This window comes from Natator depressus, chromosome 2 (genome assembly GCF_965152275.1).
Source record: "Natator depressus isolate rNatDep1 chromosome 2, rNatDep2.hap1, whole genome shotgun sequence".
Lineage (NCBI taxonomy): Eukaryota > Metazoa > Chordata > Testudines > Cheloniidae > Natator > Natator depressus.
The window spans coordinates 67,434,787-67,458,915 of NC_134235.1; the positions used below are offsets into that span (position 1 = coordinate 67,434,787).

The 24,129-nt window shown below is 38.9% G+C and overlaps 2 protein-coding genes across 2 annotated transcripts in view; both read right to left on the reverse strand.

Annotated features, from left to right (window-relative positions):
* Positions 1-24,129, reverse strand: part of RP1 (RP1 axonemal microtubule associated) — a 268,493-nt gene that overhangs the window by 239,467 nt on the left and 4,897 nt on the right. The window contains exons 2-3 of the mRNA XM_074944372.1: positions 22,500-23,221; positions 19,114-19,285 (exon numbers count right to left, since the gene is read on the reverse strand). Coding sequence (XP_074800473.1) covers positions 19,114-19,285; positions 22,500-23,144 — 817 coding nt within the window. The 5' untranslated portion in view covers positions 23,145-23,221. The remainder of the gene's footprint in view (positions 1-19,113; positions 19,286-22,499; positions 23,222-24,129) is intronic.
* On the reverse strand, positions 9,905-15,553 carry LOC141983472 (oxygen-regulated protein 1-like). Its single transcript, XM_074946682.1, has one exon. It carries the CDS (start codon positions 15,551-15,553, stop codon positions 9,905-9,907), a length of 5,649 nt encoding a protein of 1,882 aa, XP_074802783.1.

Consider the following 24,129-nt stretch of genomic DNA (forward strand, 5'->3'; position numbering starts at 1 on the left):
AAAACTGATAAAATATAGCAAACCATTCATTGAGAACATGTTCTGTGTTCTCAAACTGAATATACCATTTCTGAGAAATTAGTAAGTCTTCATTAGCTGTTGTTTGTATTACTTATGATTTATATACACACAGCCATCTTACCCATCAGCAGACTTTACCTCCAATTTATCATAATGGGGGGTAGCAGTGAACATTATAGTCCACGATGTGTGGTGGTTTCATTTCTAGTACCCTATTTTCAGTCACCCAAAACTTTTCAAGCTAACTTTGTCCAGGCATTGGTCTTTGGAAAGTATGAGCAAAAACTCTTCAGCCATTTTCGAGAACAAAGGAAGTGAAAACAGCCAACGATCGTTTTAATACCCAACCATTTCAGCCTTAAGGCAGTTACCCAAAAAAATCATCTTCTGGGACAGACAAATGGTGGAAAATGTCACCTGTAAAATTGAAGAAAAGTTAAAAATAATCAAAACCAAAGAATTAGATTGGAAACCGTTGTGCAACCAATCTTAACCAAAGTGATTGCTGCTGTTCCCACTATATTATCAATTGATTGCTAAATGATTATTAAAACACATTGAATTAAAACATTCTCCATGCCTCCACCTCCAGAACCTAGTTTTGCCCACACTTTTGTTGAGCCTTATAACCTGTTGAAGTTCCTACGCCCCTAGAAATGGAGTAACACAAAAACTGTCACACCAGCAGTTCATCTAGTCTAGAATCCAGTCTCAGGCTGTGGCCAGTACCAGGGGCTTTGGAAGAAGGTTCAAGAAACTCTTTAATGGACAATTATGGCATAAACTGCCCAACCAGTTAGTGGTTTCTTGTGCCCTGAAGCACAAGTGTTTGTATCTGTTAATTTTTTTATTCTTAATCATATAAATGTCTAATCCTTTTTTAATCCTGAGAAGCTGTTCATATTGATATTGGATATTTTGTTGCAATGAGTTTAATGGGTTACAAATACTCCCTGTATACAAGAAATATCCATAGCTTTAAATGTGTTTCCTTTCAATTTTCTTGAGTGTTCTATTGTTCTTGTAAGATGAGAAAGGGTGAATAGGAGCATCCTATTCTCAATGCCAGTCATTGTTTTGTATATCTCTACATGTCCCTTCTTATCTGCACCCTCTTTAAACAAAGCAGCCCCATCATTTTCAAACCTCTACTCAGCTCAGCCCTCTCAGCATTTGCACCACACATCTCTCGGCCTTTTCTATTCCTGCAACTTCTTTTCTAAGGCCTCATCTACACTACAAAGTTAAGTTGATGTATAGCCACCACAGCAATTAGAGCAGTGGTTCACGTTCACACTGTGCTCCTTCTGTCGGTGGTGCACATCCTCACCTGGAGCGCTTCCACTGACTGAAGTGGGCCATTGTGGGGTACTGACAGCTGGAGGCCTGCAGCCCTGGTGCTGACAGCCCAAGTTGTCAGCTGGGTGCTGGGCTCACAGCTGGACTCCCCCTCCCCCGGCATTGACAACCCAAGCTGTGAGCCCGGCGCCTGGCTGATAGCTCAGGCAGTCATCTCTGGGGAGGTGTGGCCTAGCTCTGTGAGCCCGGCACCCAGGGCTGTCAGCACCAGGGTGGGGAGAGGTCCAGCTATGAGCCCCATGCACAGGGTTGACAGCCAACAGTTGATGTAAGCAACATTGTGTCTACACAGACACTGCATTGCCCAAACTACATCATCCTAAGTGCCACACCTCTCACAGAGGTGGAGTTATTAGGTCAGTGAAGTGGGTGAATTACATTGGTGGGAGCACCGTTGTAGCGTAGGCACTTACATAGTTAGGTTGACGTAAGCTGCCTTATGTCAACCTAACTCTGTAGTGTAGATCAGGCCTAAGATAGGCTGAGCAGAACTGAATATGGTGTGCTGGATGAGGATGCAGTATCAATTTATATTAGGGCTGTCGATTAATCGCAGTTAACTCATGTGATAAACTCAAAAAAATTAATTACGATTAAAAAAATTAATCATGATTAATCACAGTTTTAATCGTATTGCTAAACAATAGAATACCAATTGAAATTTAGTAAATATTTTTGGATGTTTTCAAATATATTGATTTCAATTACAACACAGAATACAAAGTGTACAGTGCTCACTTTATATTGTTATTTTTTATTACAAACATTTACACTGTAAAAATGATAAACAAAAGAATTAGTATTTTTCAATTCACCTCATACAAGTACTGTAGTGCAAGTACAACTTATCGTGAAAGTGCAACTTACAAATGTAGATCTTTTTTGTTACATAACCGCACTCAAAAACAAAACAATGTAAAATTTTAGAGCCTACAAGTCCACTCAGTCCTACTTCTTGTTCAGCCAACTGCTAAGACAAACAAGTTTGTTTACATTTATGGGAGATAATGCTGCCTGCTTCTTATTTACAATGTCACCTGAAAGTAAGAACAGATGATTGCATGGCACTTTTATAGCAGGCAGTGTAAGGTATTTACGGCCAGATATGCTAAACATTCAACAACTATTCCAGAATACATGCTTTCATGCTGATGATGCTTGTTAAACAAAAATCATGCGTTAATGAAATTTGTGAATGAACTTCTTGGGGGAGAATTGTATGTCTCCTGCTCTATGTTACCTGCATTCTGCCATATATTTTGTGTTATAGCAGTCTCGGATGATGACCCAGAACATGTTGTTCGTTTCAAGAACACTTTCACTGCAGATTTGACAAAACGCAAAGAAGGTACCAATGTATGATTTCTAAAGATAGCTACAGCACTCGACCCAAAGTTTAAGAATCTGAAGTGCCATCCAAAATCTGAGAGGGACGAGGTGTGGAGCATGCTCTTAGAAGTCTTAAAAGAGCAACACTCCAATGCAGAAACTACAAAACCCGAACCATCAAAACAAAAAAACCAAAAAAACAATCTTCTGCTAGTGGCATCTGACTCAGATAATGAAAATGAGTGTGTTCGCACTGCTTTGGATCATTATCAATCAGAACCCATCATCAACATGGATGCATGTCCTCTGAAATTGTGGCTGAAGCATGAAGGGACATATGAATCTTTAGCGCATCTGGCAATATCTTGTGACACTAGTTACAACAATGCCATGTGACCTCCTGTTCTCACTTTCAGGTGACATTGTAAACAAGAAGTGGGCATCATTCTCTCCCGTAAATGTAAACAAACTTGTTTGTCTGAGTGATTCACTGAACAAGAAGTAGGACTGAGTGGAATTGTAGGCTCTAAAGTTTTATATTGTTTTAATTTTGTGTGCAGTTATGTTTTGTACATAAGTCTACATTTGTAAGTTCAACTTTCATGACAAAGAGGTTGCACTAAAGTACTTGTATTAGGTGTACTGAAAAAAATACCATTTCTTTTGTTTTTTACAGTGCAAATATTTGTAATAAAAATAAATATAAAATAAGCACTGTACACTTTGTATTCTGTGTTGTAATTGAAATCAATATATTTGAAAATGTAGAAAACACCCAAAAAATTTAAATAAATGGTATTCTATTATTGTTTAACATCGCAATTAATCACGTGATTAATCGCGATTACTTTTTTTAAACGCTTGACAGCCCTAATTTATATACAGATATTACAATATTTTCTGTATTGTTTTCTATCCCATCCTTCACATATTTCATTTGCTATTTGATTGCCACTTCACATTGAGTAGAATGTTCACTGAGCCATCCACAATGACTCTCAAGTTCTTTTTCAGTTACTTTACAGAGCCAAGCAATATATATGAGTAGTTCAAATTATTCCTAACAGTCTGCTGCAACTTAGAACCACGGGGTTTGAAGAGACCACAAGGGTCCTCTAGTCTAACCTTCTGCTAAGATGCAGGATCTAAACCATCCAGGGCAGATGGCCATCCAGCATCCTTTTGAAAACTTCTAGCAAAGGAGCTTCCACGACATTCCTAGGAAGTCTGTTCCATTGTCCTACTGTTCTTAGTTAGAAGTTTTTCCTGACATTTAATCTAAATCTGTTATGCTGTAGTTTGAACCCATTGCCTCTTGTCCTGCCCTCTGTGGCAAGAGAAAACAATTTTTCTCCATCTCTTTGTGGCAGACTTTCAAGTATCATGCCCTCCCTTAAGCTCCTCTTTTCCAAACTAAACATACCCAGTTCCTTCAGCTTTTGCTCATATTGCTTTGTTTCTTGCCTCTGGTTTCTTTCCAGTTTCTCTACATCCTTTCTATACATTGGTGACCAAAATGGACACAGCACTCCAGCTGAGGCCTAACCAGTGCCGAGTAGAGCAGTACCATCACCTCCCTTGACTTGCATGCTACGCCTCTGTTAATGTAACCTAAAATTGCATTCCTTTTTTTGCAAAAAGAAAAGGAGTACTTGTGGCACCTTAGAGACTAACCAATTTATTTGAGCATAAGCTTTCATGAGCTACAGCTCACTTCATCGGATGCATACTGTGGAAAATGTATTTTTTTCACACAAAGCATGAAAAAATACCTCCCCCCATCCCACTCTCCTGCTGGTAACAGCTTATCTAAAGTGATCACTCTCCTTACAATGTGTATGATAATCAAGGTGGGCCATTTCCAGCACAAATCCAGGTTCCCCCCCCCCCCCACACACACACACAAACTCACTCTCCTGTTGGTAATAGCTTATCTAAAGCGGCCACTCTCCTTACAATGTGTATGATAATCAAGGTGGGCCATTTCCAGCACAAATCCAGGGTTTAACAAGAACGTCTTGGGGGGGGGGGGGGAGGGTAGGAAAAAACAAGGGGAAATAGGTTACCTTGCATAATGACTTAGCCACTCCCAGTCTCTATTCAAGCCTAAGTTAATTGTATCCAATTTGCAAATGAATTCCAATTCAACAGTCTCTCGCTGGAGTCTGGATTTGAAGTTTTTTTGTTGTAATATCACAACTTTCATGTCTGTAATCGCGTGACCAGAGAGATTGAAGTGTTCTCCGACTGGTTTATGAATGTTATAATTCTTGACATCTGATTTGTGTCCATTTATTCTTTTACGTAGAGACTGTCCAGTCTGATCAATGTACATGGCAGAGGGGCATTGCTGGCACATGATGGCATATATCACATTGGTGGATGTGCAGGTGAACGAGCCTCTGATAGTGTGGCTGATGTTATTAGCCCCTGTGATGGTGTCCCCTGAATAGATATGTGGGCACAGTCATTGCTTTTTTTGCAACAGCATCACATTGTTGACTCATGTTGAGGTTGTGATGCACCACAACTCCCAGATCGTTCTCAGCAGTGCTGCTGCCAAGTCATTTATCCCCCATTCTGTATTTGTGCATTTGGTTTTTCTTCCCTATGTGTAGCATCTTACATTTGTCTTTGTTTAATTTCATGTTGATGTCTATAGCTCTGTTCTCCAATTTATCAAGATCCTTTTGAATTTTAGCTCTGTCCTCCAAAGTGTTTGCAACTCTCCCTAAATTTGTGTCATCTGCAAATTTGATCAGTATGCTCTCTATTCCTACATCCAGGTCATTAATAAAGATATTATAACACTGGCCCCAGAACAGACTCTTGTGGAACCGCACTTGAGACCTTCTTCCAATCTGACATCATTTCATTAATCGTAACTCTTTGTTTGTGGTTGTTTAACCAATTATGTATCCACTTAATAGTAGTTCTACCAAGCCCATATTTCTCCAGCTTACTTATGAAAATGTCATGGGGAACTATGTCAAAAGCCTTGCTGAAGTCCACGTACATTATGTCCACCGCATTCCATTATGCACCAAACCAGTTCCCTTGTCAAAGAAGGAAATCAAGCTGGTTTGGCATGATTTGTTCTTAGTAAATCCATTCTGGCTGCTAGTGATCACCCCTTAATCCTCCAGGTATTTGCAAATTGAATGTTTTAGTCCTTGTCCTAGTAGCTTCCCAGGTATCAAGATCAAACTGACTGGTCTATAGTTCCCAGCTCCTCTTTTCCCCCTTTTTAAGATGGGCACTACGTTAGCCCTTCTCCAGTCTTCTGGGATGTCTCCTGTCATCCATGAGTTTGCAAATATTATTGCTGGTGGCGCCAAGAATTCTTCAGCTAATTCTTTCAACACCTTGGGGTGAATAGCATCAGGTCCAGCTGACTTCAGTTCATTCAAGTTAGTCAGAAGATCTCTGACCTGTTCTTTACTTATCCTGATCTACATCCCTTCCCCTTAACTGTCTACAATAACTTCACTCGTAGTCTAGTCATGGTATTTTTTGTGTGAAGACTGAAGCAAAGTAGGCATTGAGCAACTCCACCTTCTTATCATCTTTCATTACCAGCTCACCACCTCCATTGAGCAGCAGACCTACACCATCCCTGATTTTTCTTTTTCTTTGGATATATTTGTGGAACCCCTTCTTGTTGTCAAACATTTCTTTCCAGTTGTAACTCATTCCTTGCCTTGGCTTTCCTGATTTTGTCCCTACACACTTGTGCTATTCCCATGTATACATCCTTTCATTTCCCATATGTATCCCTTTTGGTTTTTACATAGCTAAAAAGCTCCTTGTGCAGCCACATTGGTCTCCTGTGGCTCTTCTTATCTTTCCTCTGCATCAGAGTAGCTTGATGTTGAGTCTCTAGTATTACATCTTTTAGGAACTGCCTGCCCTCTTTGACGCTTCTTCTTCCTAACTGGTCTCTCCAAGGGACCTTGCCTACTATTTCTCTGAGTTTGTTGAGATCTGCCTAATATAGATTCTTGGAACATCTCACTGTTAGTCTTTGGCCACACTCAGAATTGTCCATTTATTCTTTCTCTTTGGGTAAAATTCTGTCCCACTGAAGTCAGTGGCAAAAATCCCATTGACTTCAGTGAGGCCAGGATTTCACCCTTTGTTTTCAGTCTTTTTGCCAGATTCTAATCCATGACAGGACTTTACCTCTCATCCTCTGACTACTTAGTTTGCTCAGTAATCTCTTGAGAGCAACTTTGTAAAAAGCTTTTGGAAGTCCAAATAAATTAAGGTATGGGTGACTGAGTGGTGTAAATCCAGGATTTGGGATAGTATGTGATGAAGGACTATATGACCATGAAAAAGTTGCTAGATTGCTCAACTCTTCATTTCCAGCCATTTCCAGCCATTTATATACATAAAATAGACTATTGCTTTTGAGTACTGGCTGGATTCCACTGAAACATTTTCAAACAACATTTTTTTAACAATGTTTTGTTTGTGAATGAAGATGTAAACAGCTGAAAAACATCTATGCTCTTCATTATGCAGTCCGAAAAGACTTTTGAGGAACCCAATAGAACATGGTGATTGGCAGCAGAATTGGGGGAAAGGACAAAATAATTTGAGAGTTAGTCTGTTATTTAGTGTCTTGGATTCTTCTTAACTATATTAGCCAATAGCACAATGTTCTTTCCAGTTATTTTAATACTGATTTATTTTACAGAATACAAAGAAACTCAAAGATAAATATAGCTTCAAAACAATAGAAAAATATCAAATATATACAGAAAGATATAGCTGCCACCGGATTTTCAGAGAGTATGAACAGGCCAAATTCTCTTACTGTGACCCCTGTTCAGTAGGGCCTTCCTCCACAAGTGGTACCGCTGACTTCAGTGGGACTGCACTGGATAAAGGTACTGTTCAACATGAGTAAGGGTATTAGAATCTGGCCTCCAATATTCACTATAGTTATTATGTACATTAAATATTTTTCCAGTTTTACATTTTGAAATTACATGAAAAAGCAAAAACATTCTATAAACAGGCATCCATATTTCTAAGAATAGAATGTAACATCCTGAAATACATTAAATTATACTCCTATCCATCTACTAGTTTATCATATTTACAAAAGAAAAATGAGTATGATCACATTTATAGGACAGTTCATTAGTGAAATAATAATCAAATGAATGGCAATTTAAAAAGAACAATACCCAGTGTTTCTTGCTAGGATTAGCTGCACTAATATATTTTAGCATGCTCTTGTACTGGGCCAGATTTATCTTTGGTAAAGGTTGATGCAGCGCCATAGATTCAGAATGAGTACAAGAATCCAATTTGCAGTGGTAAAAAGGTTCAGATCCACTAAGGAACATAGGCCATGCAATGCTGGGTATCAGGGCACCTTTCACAGAAACCCACTGCTATCCACAAAGCCTAATTTGCACATCTAGGCACCCTAGAATGCAATCCACAAAAGTCAGCATGCTAGGTAGGGAGCTGCCTAACCTAAGCAATGGGAGATGCTGACAAACCCCTCTCCTCTCTCTCTGAGATAGGCACTTAAGTTGGGGCTGCAAGGAGGTGCCTATATATGCATCCGATGAAGTGAGCTGTAGCTCACGAAAGCTTATGCTCAAATAAATTTGTTAGTCTCTAAGGTGCCACAAGTCCTCCTTTTCTTTTTGTGAATACAGACTAACACAGCTGCTACTCTGAAACCTATATCTGCTTAGCAATCCATAAATCAGAATCAGTCTCCTGGAGTAAGGCGACTAACTCATTTAGCTCAGTGGTTAGCGCACTTATCTGGGAGACCCAAGTTCAACTCCCTGTTCAAATCCTGTTAGACGAGTGTGCTAACTACTGAGCTGTGGGATATTCTGATGTGGGGCTCCTTCAGTCTCTCCTGTTGAAGCTGTTCCACTTTGGATAAATAATGAAAGAATGATTGGAGCAGGGGGAAAGGACCCTGGGTCTCCCATCTCCCAGGATGGGCACCTTAACCACTGGACAATAGAGTCAATCTCTCTGGCCCAAAGTATTTGTTCCACTGTGGGCAAATACTTAAACAGTCACACCTTCTTGGTCAGGCCCTGCGTGCATGTTAGGCATTTGTGGATCTCTCTGGAGCAGGAGATTGGCACCTGGATGTTGAGCAAGGCAGCAATGCACATCCCCCAGGCAGAAGCTTGGGCACCCACAGTGTTCAGCATGAGTTTTGTGGATCACAGTGGAGCCAAAGGACATAGGTACCAAAACATGTACCTTTGTGGAGTGGGGCCAAAGTGACTGCATCTTCACTTACTACAGGCAGAGGGCTGTACGGAGCTAGCATAGCCTCAGAAGAGGGCAGAGCTGCCTGAGAATGGGGTGAGGCCAGGACAGCCAGGAAGTCCACTAGCTACAGCATCTTCCCTCAAAAGTTCCTGCTGGTGAAGCCCTGTGGAACTCCATCTGGTTTCAAGGCTGTTCCCCTTTGTAAAATCCTAGTGGATAAGAGAGGCAGAAGCATTGCTCCATTCCCACAGAGGCAAATCTCACCTAAGATATGGTGGTCTTAGATGAGGCAGAAAAGTTTATTTTACTCACCCTGATGCCAGCTCTTCTGAGTTTGGTCTTTAACAGACATACATGGCTGGCCTTTCCATTTGAACCTTGGTTTAAAAACCCCCACACAATTACCATGACAATTGTCTGTTACTTTTCATTGTAATACAACATTTGAACAGTACTTTTCTACTTTTCATTGCAAATTAACCACTGTATTTTATTTTGCAGTTTAGTCAGAACAGTCTGCAAGATCATTCCCAGCTTTTCTCTAAAAACATTCTAAACTGTAAGAAGTTTATCTTGGAGCGTGGGTGGATATGTGGTTATAAAACTCTTCATTCTAACAGGTACTGGTTGATTTTTCTCAGAGAAGACAGTTGGAATGTTACAGACTTTTTCTAAGCAAAAGATACAACAGCATTAATGAGTAAAACTGATTTTATGACAACACTGTCATAGGAGGTTAGTTACTGATTCTGCACTATTTCCTACCGCCCCCACCCCAAAATCTAGGCAATTACCTGTATTTCTGCAATGCTGTAAAAAAGTGTAAACATCTAGGCCTGTGCATCACACTCAATGGGAGTTTGCTTAGGGCATGGTCTGCAAGGGTGAATTATATGATTATTTTTTTCTTACAGATGTCCCAATATCTTTATTATGTGTCTTTCTCTTCATTGCTGCTTTTATTGCTTTTATTTATTACACAAACGAAAGTTTCTTCTTCTGTAGCAAAGGCATTTTCCTCTTCCAAATTTTCAGAAGCATTACATTCAGTATTATTTAAGATAATGTCACAGTTGTGAAATGTTTCAGAATGGCAGCCCTCTGCTGGATCTGTCAACAAGGGAGCAGATTTTTCTTCAAGAATTTGAATTAGGCTAACTCTCGAGCTTTGGGATATTTTTTGCTTTGTATCAGGTAGCTTATTATTGGTACTTATATTGTTGAGTACTTGTTTGGATACATTATTTTCATGATTGCTGATCTCCTGTGCATTTACATTCATATCCTCCATCGCATACAACATCTTTAATTTGTTTTTTAATCCTAGACCTGGGGATACAAGAATCTCAAAGCTATTGCTATTAATGAAATCTAAGGTATTATTAGCATAAAATCTATTAAAAATATTACTGGCAATCTTATTAATACAGTTGTTCTTCAGCATCACATGATTATTTTCATCTCTTATTAAATCTTTGCTTGGCCAGCACAAATGTTGACATTTTTTGGTCATTAAATGTAGGTCCAATTGGTTCTCAATGTCAGATGCTTTTCGGTAGGCATATCCTCTGTCTTCCTCATTAACTGGTTTTATGATGGCCATCAGTATTGGACAATGTTGTCCACAAATAGCATGAAGCTTATCCAGAGAATCTTGTTCCTCCAGAGCTCCCCTGTTGGCATTACTGTCATTAGTTGGTTGGGCTTGTATAGGTTCATCATTTAAAGGCTGTTTCAGAGGATGCACCTTATTATCAGGTAATCTAAATTCCACAGATGTAAAGGCTGGATAATTGGTATTAGCCTCTGTACAAAGATTCGTGGAAGTGGTGCATATCGTGAATGACAAATTGTTGTTTTCTTTCTTTATTGCATGAAGAAAAGGGGTATCATCACTGAGGGTAGGTTTGCTTTTCAGACTCAAATCAGGAAAAGGCTCTGAATCACTATTATGAGGCATAATGAAGTAGTTGCATCCACTTTCAGAGGGTTTAGCTGTGTCTTCAGGTTCTGAAGAAGATATTTCACTGTGTGCTGGATACTGATTCAAATTTGCGAAGTGGGAGTATGGAACATCATCACTATTGTTGTCAAACATTGTGTCTGCTGAAGTTGTGTCCAAATTGCCATACATTCCAGTGTTTTCAGGTGGTGATCGTCTCACCAAATGATTTTCTTTAAGAAGCCACTTGCCTTTATCAATCAATATTCCTTCATCATCATCAGCAGGTACACCACACTGACAATATTGCTTTGTACATCGCACTGAGCAGTTATCACTGTGATACACCTTTTCTCCATTAAGACTGAACTGTGGTGCTGGTGAAGAAAAATTCTCTCTCCTCCATGTATTGTTGTCTTTGTTTATTTCTTCCAGACTTTCGTTAGATATAAGTGAAGACCGTGACATTTTCTCAACAAAGCAAGAATTATGTTCCTGACACAGGGAAGAGTTTTCATTCATAACTGTACATTGGGATTCTTCAGCATCCTTTTGAAGAACAACTTTAGACATATACGGAAATGCAGTGTGGAAGGTAGGCTTAAAGGAGGCTTCTGCTTTACCATAAAGCTGTTCAATAGCTCTTTTAACATAACCAGTATTATATTGTTTTTCATACATTGCTTCCTCCTCACTTTCATTGGTGAAGTCACTGGATGCCCTATAATTGTAATCACTGTCATCAGTATCTGGTCTATAATCTGACCAGTCAGAAGTAGCAGGGCTTTTAGAGCATTTTTTTAATTCAAAAGAAGGATCTGAACATGTTCCATGCTCCAGTTCTTTTACTATCAGTTTTACTTGCAATTTCTGTTCTACTTCAGTTATGTCCAATTCTGTAATTTGCTTAGACTCATAACTAAAAGATAATGGTGATGGTGTAGATAGTCTCTCAGGGGTTTCTTCACAAGTCCCATTTTCTTTCTTTTCTTCTTGTACAGAATCTTCCTCACAGTCACATTCTGTAGAGGTTTCAGCAACTAATTTATAGCACTCATTTGGTTTTTCTGTGCCATCTTGCTCTCCTGCATTTTTATTGTGGCCAAGATGCATAATGTCTTTTTTATCTTCTACTTCAGAAATTTCTAGATCTAAAATATTATCTTTATCATTAGAAGTTATACTGTGAACCGTTGAATTAGGCTCTTCTGAAGTCCCTGATTCTTCATTATTGAATGATGTATCTGTGGTTTTATCCTGCGATTCTTGTAATGAACTATCAGCCTCTTCTTCATTTTCTTCAGATAGTTCTACATTTGAAGTAAGACTACAATTATTTGAATTAGCATTCACGTATTTTCTCTCTGACAGTATTTTGTGAACATTCAAGTCATTTAGATCTGAAGTCTCTGCTGATGCATTGAGGTCTTTCTGTACATCAGAGCATTCAAATTCTTCAGTCAGCTCTTGTAGATCAGCATTTTCCTCAGAATGTCTAGTATCCTCTGGAATGCAGATCTTATTTGAGTTTTCACTTTCATGAAAGTTTGGCATGTTCTGAATTTCTACTATGAAAGGATTTTCATGACAATGTACAGAGTCCTGCTTTTCTATTCTGCTCCCAGAGTGTAATAAATTATTTGATGTCGATTCTTGCAAATTTGAGACAGCATCCTTCAAGTCCTCAGCTTCTTCTGTGACTGCAATTTGTTTTAGAAATTGTAACAGTGTAAATATTTCAGAACAGCTACAGGTAGTTTTTAGCATATCACCTTTGCACATGCCATTCAAACTCTGTTTTAGATTCAGCACAAGTAGCCAAGCTAAGAGGAGATTGGGGGAAGATCCAAGTAATGAAGGAGAAGAAAAGTCTGTAGGACCACATGAGTTTTCTGTACATCCAGTATGAGCCTTTTGAATGCCGAGCATAGCTGATTGTAGTTGGTGTAACAACATACTAGACACACAATCCTTTTGGGGAGCATCAGTTTCAGTCTTGCTGAAATTTTTGGAATCAACTTGGACAGCAACCTCAGCACTTATTCTTTGATTTGGACTTATATCTTGAGTGTCAATTTCTGATTGCAACTTCTTTTTATCATTTTCATGCATTTCATTAAACACCTGTAGCTTAGTATCATGTTGGAAATCTGACTGTAATAAATATTTGACCTCTTTCATTATACTTGTATCAGCATTGGTCAAAGAGCCAATCTGTCTTCCATATAACCATTTGGCTGATTCTTCAATAGCTCCCATTTCACTGAGAGGTTCCATTGGCTTTTTTAGTAGATGATGTCCAATCAGGTTGGGTTTTCCAGTTACGTGCACGTTATTTGCTATAACCTTAGTTTCTTGATCTGAGAGAGTGTTGATATTTTCCATAGGAGAATGACAAATTTTACTATTTGCTACATTCCCTTCCTTTTTATTTATGGGGGCTAATTTTTTTGGAGGCAAAACAGCATTTGGAAATGTGTTTTGCAGCCAGTTTTGGACATAGCTTTCAAGTGAATACTCAGCAACCTCATCTGTAAAATCCTCTTGTTTCAGAAAATCCAATGCATTACCGCCATCTGACATATGTATTTTACTTTCAGTTGTACTTGGATTCTTCTTTTTTTTTTGTTTTTTCTCTTTCTTTGAAGATTTGTATGAACTGTCTGAAATAACAGTGTCCTTTTCTCTTTCTAGGTTATTACCATTAGCCACTTCTGACAATGGCTTTGATGTCATTAAAGAATTGTGTGTCTGTTTTATAGAATTAATGCTGTGACATATGCCTTCTTTTTCGGTACCTGGTGTATTTTGGCTGTGTTCAGTTTCACTTTTTGAATCAGCTCTTTCCTCTATCAGGCCCTCTTCACATTTTGCAGATAGTGGCAAGCTAATTTTTTTGGCTGATCTGGATTTTATGTTGGTCAGTTGTCTATTAGCTTTTGTTGTCTTATTAAATGCTAACTCATTTTGTTGGAGCTCCACAGAAACCTGGGGACATAAGTCATTTTCAGGACATAAGTTTTTGTTTGAATTGATAGATCCATCACCATTTCTGACATGAAATGTCATTGCTCTTTTCTGACATGTTTCAGAATAAGTATCTCTAATTTGCATTGCAGATTTCTGCACACTTTCGCTTTCCGCACTCTTAAAAGTTCTTTCCTCTTCAGTCTCCTTATATTGCTGATTTTGGTGTGAATGTACACCTTGTTCCAGATAATGAGATGGTGATTTTCTCTTTTTCTTCTTCTTTTTGCTGTTAGACAATGCAGGTTGGCTTATGTCAGTGAAATGGGTTGTATCACATTCAGTGCTATCACGGAATTGTTTCTCGTTCTCAGCAGTGGTAGGAGAGGATCCTGTTGTCAGGTTTATTGTCTCAGGAGTAGCATTAGTACATGTTGACATTGTCATCTTAGTTTGTTTGTTTCCAAGACAGGCTGAGTGAATGGATCCTTGAGAAGAAAGTAATAAATCAGATGGGTTACACAGTCTGTCTTCACTTTTTGATTGAGACAATTCTGAGTACCTGATGAAAGAACTCAATGATCTTTTTATTCCTTTAATCCCACATTGGTCATGAAGAGAGTTGATAGTGTCTGCTGAAAGTGGCCTATCTGTCCGATAAATTGTTGAGGAAGGTATGAAGCCAAGGATGTTAGCTTTGCAGCTTGATAGTAAACTATTATACATGCCTTCCTCCACAACTGATTTCTCCAAAATGTTCTGTAACAATCCATCTTCATCAGGCATATCTAATGTCTTTGTATTTGTAGTTTCTTTTAAATCATGACTTTTATGGCTTAATTTAATCAGGGTTTCTTCTTTTTTCTTTTCTAAAGAAAGCTTTAATAAATCATTGCTGCTTATTTCACTAAGCTTCGAATTGTTAGTACTTGATGTTTTGCTGCTGGAATGAGTGACCGTGCAATACTCAGATTTGCTTTCCCCATCTTCTAATTCCTCACTGTAGGAAAATTGTCCTATCATCTTTTCCTGAACCTTTTTGTCAGATATTACAGTGACACTTTCAACTAATGCTTTCTTTTGTCTCACTCTTCTTGGCCCAGGTGTCGGAGGCCTATGAAAATGAGGTTTGACTTTATCCTCTGATACATTGCATACGTCCATGTTTGCAGAAGAGTTCTGCCAGATTTTATAATCAGAAGTGCTTAAATCAGATTCTGATTCTTTACTTGTTGCTTCTGTGCTAATCTGCTGCAGTGCGTCACTCTCATCATTACTGTAGTTCTCCAAGACTGGAGCCTCTGTAGGTTTTATATATGCTGAAATATTTAAATCAGATGAATGATCTTCTTCACCTACTGCAGAATTGAAAATCTTGATATTTTTATCAGCAGAAACACCAGCACGACTGACAGTGGTTGTCCATTTTATGGTTTCTTCCTCTTTTATCCTGAATCGAACTTTCATCTCTACTGTCATACTGCCATCTTGATTAACATGAACAGATTTCTCAATGTCATCTTCAGAGCGCACCATCGATAAATCTTCACCAGCATGTGAATGATTTTCTGCTAAGCCCATGTAATTGTCAGGAATGCAAGAAGAATCTGAGTTATCATTGCTGTAAGCTTTATCAGAAGAAACTGAGTAAATTTGAGCTCCTGAGGGCATTTGTGTACTCACTTTCAACATTTATATTGAAAGCACCCAAATTCACAATATTAGATGGAAAGTGTAGAAGATAATCATCATACATAAGAATCCAGACGCAAAGACAGCAGGCAGGCAGCAAAGATAGGAGACAGAAAAAAAGAAAAAAAACAGAGTATGATTAGTATAAAGGAACCCAATGAAAGGTTTTGGGATTTTTTTTTTTTGGTGAGCATTGGGATTGAATAAATTATTGTAACATAAAGAAAAACTTTTACAGTAAGGGGTCTATTTTCTCTAACCCATTTCCAAGAACTTGTTAAAAAGAAAAAACAGAACTTTTGTAAAGAGGAAAGACTGAACTCTACTGCTGGTGCAATTTCCTTTATTTTGTTTTGCAACATGACCCTTCTAACACCAGTGTTACAATCTTTAAGGCCCTAAGCCTGCGAAGTGCCGAATGCTCCCAGTTCCATCAACTTGGTTGTTGAATGTGCTTCACTTCCTGCAAGAGGCACACAGGAACCTCACAGGATTAGGCCCTAAAATATTAAGCATGGAACCTGCTTTTTCCTTTACTACTTGATGATTTAACAGTAATTAATGGATCCAAATGCATATGCAGTACATAACCTGAATGTTAATGGATGCTACAACATGTGAATCAAAAATAAATCTCTCTGGACTTGATTTTACACCCTTCACTTATATGACTAATCCTTAGTTATCTGAGTAGTCCCACGGATTACTCGTGTATGTAAAGGTTGTAGAATTGGGCCCTTAGATTGTACTTCTATATATGTTTACATTTAAATTTTGAGCCAGACATTTATAATAAGATTTTTACATCATGCATTTTAATTTACATCATGTAGTTACAATGTGAATATATGCTACAGTTCTCTAGGACCTAGTCCAAAGACCACTGAAGTCAATGAGAATATTCATATTGACTTCAATGGGCATAAAATTAGGCTTCTAATGTGTTTGTCTGCACAGTTAAGTATTTCTAAATGTGTTTGTATTACTTTGTAATAACTTGACACTGTCACAGGGGTGCTGGAACAATTTATATAGTGGGGGTGTTGAGAGTCATTGAACCAAACTGTAAACCCCATATATTATGGAAACCACTTCAAGCCAGGGTTGTGGGAACGCCCCTTGCATTCCTAGTTTCAGCACCTATGTACTGACAAAATCTCATCTATCTTTGAGTGTCACACAGTGAAAAGAAAAGGTGAGAGACCAAAAGTACACCATGAGAAATCTAAACAGAATTTTCTAAACTGTGCTCCTTCGTTAAGCTGTGTGTGTATTTATATGTATATGTAAAATAATATGTGCACACAAACACGAATTCAGAAAGACATGCATAAGGACATAATTGGTAATGACATTTCTAGAAGAAGTATTCAGTCATTTTATATAGTGATTTGGAATTTATATTAAAGTTACAGTCCAGCAGAGCACTTGAGCATGTGCTTAGCATTAATTTGACTTCAATAGAACTATTCATGTGCTTAAAGTTAGGCATGTAGTTTGCTGGAGTGGGCCCTAAAAGAATTTGTGTGACTCTTTTCATGACTACCCATGTTACTGTTACACACACACACACACACACACACACACACACACACACACACACACACACACACACACACACAATTTCAGATTTGTTGCCTTTTTCAAGTTTCCATTGTAGAGACTTTCCAGGAACTGAATGAGAAATGATGGTAAATTCAGCCTGGCTCTCATTCCAGAGACCAGACCTTTCACGTCTGTAAATAAAAATCTCATCTTCACTCGCCTCTGGAAATGGAATGAAAACAACAGAAGTCGCCCAAAACTCTGAACTTTACACTCATATAACCTGATGATATCTCCGACATGGGGCAGTTTTGAATTTTTAAAGGAAAATACATAAAGAGTTATTCCTCTTGCTTTAACTGCATTTGACCAATATTAGCTGATGAAACTTTCCAGCTCTGTCAGCTACTTCCATATTCTAACGCTACCAACTTGGCCATGACTATACGCAAAATTTAGATGGAAGAGAAAAACTTATTGACAACTTTGATTTTTGTAGTCATTTCATTTGCCTCAGAATGTTCCTACTTGTTCTCTTAACTCATCAGCTATCCTGTACACACAGCCCTGGTGACCAAGGAGACGACACGTGGGGCAAGAGACATCAGGGTGGGCTGCAGAGTGGAAGGTGGGAATAACTAAAGAGAGGGGACTTGGGGACATGAGATATTCAGCAGGGGCACTGGGCAGGGGGCGGGGGAGTGAATGGGAGCTTAGTGATTCTGTGAGAGCCATTGGCAGTTGGTGCTGCCTAGGCTCCTCAGCACAGCAAGACAGGAGCACCGTGGAAAATTAGCAGAGAAAATTAGCTCCTCCAGCACTGCCTCCTTGTCTCTCCAGAACTTCAGGAAGCTTTACTAAGGCACCCAAAAATCACTAATCGCTTTTATAAAGGTAACCCTTTGTCACAGAGAGACTGTTTCCTGTCTGTACAATGGGGATGTTAGTACTTCTCTTTACCTCTCTTGAGTATTGTGTGGATGAATACATTAAAGATAGCGACATGCTCAAATATTATGGTGGCAGGACCATATAAGAACTTTAGATAGATTAAATATTTAAATATTCAGCAACCTGACAGTGTACCTCACTTACACAAACCAATACAATGTACACTGTAACTTTATGAAAGTCACACCACACCTATTTTAAATGAAAACACATGAATACATGGCCAATAAACAGATGAAGGCTACATACTAGGGTGACCAGAGGTCCTGATTTTATAGGGACAGTCCTGATATTCAGGGCTTTGTCTTATATAGGCACCTATTACCCCCCACGCCCTGTCCCAATTTTTCACACTTGCTATCTGGTCACCCTACCACATACTGACTGTTCAGGATGAGGGGGGAGATACATGTGGGCATAGAGTGGTGGAAAGGAACTAGTTGAGGTTGAAACGCATGGAGGGCACCTGGATACTGAAAAATTTAACTGCTTATTTCCTTGCTTTTCCCAGTTTGCTTTAGTTAGGTATGGGCACATATGGAATTAAGGATATGACAAGATATCCCCATTCATTTACTGAGCTAAGATCTGAACACTGCATGGTAATACATTTGCTCTGCTGTAATACCATCAGAAAGTTCAACTAGAAGGGAGATATACATTTGTTCTCTGTATCAAGCTGTGTGCTTTCTGTTACCCTTGCTGTAGTATGCACAAAGCATGATGTGGATAGATTAGCAACAATCAGTCCCTTTTAAAATAAGTCTTGATAGCTTTACATACAAGTCCAAATAATTCTGTTTGAAAGGAAATATGTAAGCCAGCTGAATTTTTAACAAAAACTTGAATTCCAAAATGAAAATTAATGCTTTCATCTTCTGATGCCTACTGAGGAAATCTGACAAAAATAAATAGTTTTGTTTCAACTGACCTTCTTGAATACCCTTGATCCCAATCAGATTGCTATGTTTTCATTTTTTTAACATTAAAATGTGGAAGAGATAAATCACTTGAGAAAATACAAAATAATTAAAGGGACTTACTATTTCTGCTCTCTGATTTGGCATTTGCTTTGGGGTACACACGATTGGAGAGTCCCGGCAATTTAGCAGGTAGTGAATACCTGTGAGGATCATAATTCCCTGGTTTAAAAGGCTCTCTCCCAGCTGCCACAATAGCTCCAGAACACAAGATCAGAGACTGAAGGTTAGGAACCTGGAAAAAAAAATACAACAACAAATCAATTTCTCTGCATAAGTAACAAATAGTAATACTACAACAGGTATAGTTTTTCCACATATTTTTTCTTCACTTTCTACCCTAAACATATGTAGCATTGCAGCAGGCTATTACAAAGGGCTGGATTTTATTCCAGAGTGGAATTTATTTCAACATTGGGTAATGCACTTCCTTTGTCTTTGTGAATAAGTGTGTAAATATATTGGATCCAGATAAATATTTCCCTGAAGTTAGGTTTGGATTTATCCCTATATAGAGACAATCAACAGCCATGAAATGACTGAATGAGAGTGTGTGTGTATAAGTCAGTGAAGGGAAGAATCTTCCGCCACAAAATATATTACCGGACTCTTGTATGGGGGGGTCTGTGGCTGCATACTGCCAAATATACAGAATTAGTAGTGGACCTAGCTTCCTGCTCCTCCAGTTACAAGGAATTTGAGCCTCATGGATTGTGCTTTGCTAGCTTGTAGATGATATGCCCCTTTCCCTCTTTCATGTCTACTTGTGGAAACCGAACACAGAAATCACATCTTCACCTGATGGAAGGTGAAAGACCAGGGGCCCCAAGCAGTCGCCACCGAATTGCCGCCGTGCCAAGAGCCACCGCGGTAGGAAAAGCGGCAGAGCTGCCACCGAATTGCCACCGCAGGACACGGACTGCCACCCCATTCTAATTGCCACCCCATGCACCTGCTTAGAAAGCTGGTACCTGGAGCCAGCCCTGTGAAAGACTCACCCTGCATCGGTGTTCAGTTGAGCTGAGTGTGATTCCCCTTTCAGTTATACCAGTGTAAACCAGAAGAAACTCCATTGTAGTTAATGAAGTTACAACAATGTAAAACTTGTGTAAGCAAGAGGAGAATCAGGCCCATTGTTTCTGGAATTTTCGGGCTTTGTAGGCTAGGATTTGGTCCACAGTTTATAAAATGTAAGATAACCTTATATGAGGTTTTATAGCCATAACTCCTGGGTGGCAAAGACAGATGAAGAACATAATACTGTTGAATGTTGCTCATAGCAATTTCATCCTTTGAACATTACAAATATAGAGAAATAGGGATAATCAAGATTGCTGAGGAAAGCTCACAATGCCATAAACTAAGTAATATAGTAGCCATACAGGAAATCTGACTTTGAGTTTTGAGTATAGGAACTTTTGCTCTTCTACTAGCAATTACATTGTCATGGAATCACAGATATGTAGGATTGGAAGGGACCTCAACAGGCAGAACCAACTATATCTAGATCATCTCTGACAGGTGTTTGTCTAACCTCTTCTTAAAAACCTCCAGTAACAGAATTCCAATACCTCCCTTAGAAGTCTAGTCCGGTACTTGATTATCCTTATTGTTAGAATGTTCTTTCCTAATATATAACCTAAATCTTCCTTGCTGCAGATTAAGCTTCAAGAGACATGGTGAACAACTCTCTTTACAACAGTCCTTAACATATTTGAAGACTTATCAGGTCCCCAGTTAGTCTTCTTTTCTCAAGACTAAATATGCCCAGTTTCTTTTAACCTTTCCTCATGATCAGGTTTCCAGACCTTTTATCATTTTTCTTGCTCTCCTCTGGACTCTCTCCAATTTGTTCACATCTTTCTTAAAGTATGGCATTCAAAACTGGGCACAGTGCTCCAGCTGAGGTCTCATCAGTGTCAAGTAAAGCAGGACAATTACCTCCCATGTCTTACATATGACACTCCTGTTGATACACCCCAAAATGATATTAGCTTTTCTTACACCTGCATCACATTGTTGGCCCATATTTATCTGTGTTCCACTATAATCCCCAGATCATTTTCAGCAGTATTATTGCATGGTCAGTTATTCCCCATTCTATATTTGTGAATTAGATTTTTCCTTCCTAAGTGTGGTACTTTGCATTTGTCTTTATTTAATTTCATCTTTTTTATATTTCAGCCATATTTATCAAGGTCATTTTGAATTCTAATCCTGTCCTCCAAAGAGGTTGCAACACCACCCAGCTTGGTGTGATGTTCAAATTTTATAAGCACACTCTCCACTTCATTATCCAAGTCATTAATAAAAATGTTGACTAGTTTTGGACCCAGAATGACACAAAGAGGACTCCACTAGAGTCATCCTCCCAGTTAGACAGTGAACCATCAATAAATACTCTTTAAGTTTGGTTTTTCAACCAGTTGTGCGCACACCTTATAGTAATTTCACCTAGACCACATTTTCCTAGTTTATGTGGGATTCTGTCAGAAGCCTTACTGAGATCAACATATATCACATCTACTAGGAAAAGAAGGAATTTAAGTTGGTCTGGCAAGATTTGCTCTTGACAAAATCATGTTGGCTACCACTTATAACTGTATTATCTTCTAGGTGCTTACAAATTGATTGTTTAGTAATTTGTTCCAGTATCTTCCCAGATATTAAAGTTAGGCTGACTGGTATGTAATTCCCTGGGTCCTCTTTGTTTCCCTTTTTAAAGATAGGTACTATGTTTGCCTTTTTCCAGTCCTCTGGTACCTCATGGTTCTCCATGAGTTCTCAAAGATAATCGCTAATGGTTCCAAGATTACTTCAGCTAGTTCCTTAAGTACCCTAAGGTGAACTTAGTCCGGCCCTGACAACTTGAATACATCATAGTGAAGATGCTCACAACTCCTGTGGGATGAGTAGGTACAGGAATTTGTTCTACTGCATTAATGGACCATTATCTCTTAAGGGAACAGAGGTAGCATTCCAAAGGACCTCTGCCTAATGCATGTCCTAATTGTGGGACAGGGCTGTGGAAGGGTTACATGTGATTGGATGAGTGGACATATTTTGAAGGCATGCATAAGAAAGGACTAGAAAAGCATCCTGTCCAGGAAAAGCTGTCATTAGAAGACATGGAGAAGGAAGTGGTTTAAGAGAAGACTGGTGGGCTTCCATGAAAACCTAGAATTAAAATTCCCTCGCTTCAGTCACTACAGTCCCAAGATGAGTGTGCATCCTTCCACAAAACTGACTACTTTTTTTGAAGGTCCATAGGTGTACAGAGGCAGGTCCACAAGGAAGGCAGCAGATAGCTGATGGTCAGGACACAGGGGACCTTACACTGGTCAGAGTGCGCGCCAGCCATGTAAGCAACCAAATCATTTGATTACATTGGTAATATTATAAAAGCAAACATTGTGAAAAGCATATCTGATGCCACTGTTTATTCTCACCTTTCTGCCATCAGTAGTGTATAACTTCACAACTGGATACTGCATTAACTCACTTATGTAATCCAGAAAGGTCTCAAAGTTTTGCATGTTCTTCTTACTCAGAACTATAGTGCACCTGATTCTCACGTCACCATTTTTGAAAACAAGCAGCTTTTCAGGGGTTCTTATTTTGACAGTTCTGTCTTCCTGAACAATGCCGTCTTCTTTCTCCCTGGCTAACTGCACAACTCGGCGACGAGCGCTAACTGGCCTGCTGATCTGCCAAGGCAATGGCTTCTTACTGGCCCGCTCCAGATTAATGGGCTTAATTTTCTTCTGATGGGAACAAATATAAGACTTTCCATCTTCAAGGTCCTCCAGATTGGTGATACTGTGTATCCCGCGTGGTGTACTAATATTCCTCACCCCAAACGGTATTGGGACTCTTTTGGACAAGTTATCCAGCAAGGCATCAAATGTTTTGAAAGATCGATTATTAATGACCATTTTGATCCCATTAAACTGAGGGTCTCCACTTTTATAGAAACAGATTCGTTTGGCCACAACAGGTTCGGTGACATTGAAGTGACGTGTAGACAAAGTCTGTTCACTCTCAGAGGAGTTTGGCTGAAGCACTGAATAATTAGTTGATGGTGTTTCACTCATTTTGACAGTACTCTGGAAGGAGGAGGAGATGGATGTAAAAGTTTTCTCACAACTGCAGTAACAACATAGTCCTCATTCTGAAAAATGCAAAAGGAAAATTTGTAAGAAAAATCAACAGCAGCAAATCTTGCCAAAAATCATTGACTTAAATGGGTCCAAGCTGTTATCTCAAAATTCCACAAAGACTCCAGTACTGTAGGATTAAGTTAGCATAGCTTTACTTTCAAATACTCTCAGAACTCTCCATTGTAATTTCACGTCTCTTATCATTTTGGTATAACAGCATTTTCTTTAGAAAGAGGTACTTTGTCAGACTAGAATGGCAATTAGAGGTTTTCTTTTTTAAGGATGAATGTAATGACAACATTTCACACATTATGGGGAGGGGAGAGTTTATGCAGATGCTTGAGCCATAATTCAGTCCAAGATCAACAAAAACTGAAAGACAATGGATTTGATTCTGATCTCAAATACATCAGTTTTACACCAGTGCACTCCAGTGATTTCAGTGATGCTACTCCCAATTTACTACACTGTAAGTAACATCAGATTAGTGTTTAGAGCATGTGTCATAAATATAAAGGGAAGGGTAAACACCTTTAAAATTCCTCCTGGCCAGAGGGAAAACCCTTTCACCTGTAAAGGGTTAAGAAGCTAGGATAACCTCGCTGGCACCTGACCAAAATGACCAATGAGGAGACAAGATACTTTCAAAGCTGGAGGGGAGGAGAAACAAAGGTTCTCTGTCTGTGTGATGCTTTTGCCAGGAACAGAAAAAGCATGGAGTCTTAGAACTTAGTAAGTAATCTAGCTAGATATGCATTAGATTCTGTTTTGTTTAAATGGCTGATAAAATAAGCTGTGCTGAATGGAATGTATATTCCTGTTTTTGTGTCTTTTTGTAACTTAAGGTTTTGCCTAGAGGGATTCTCTATGTTTTGAATCTGATTACCCTGAAGGTATTTACCATCCTGATTTTACAGAG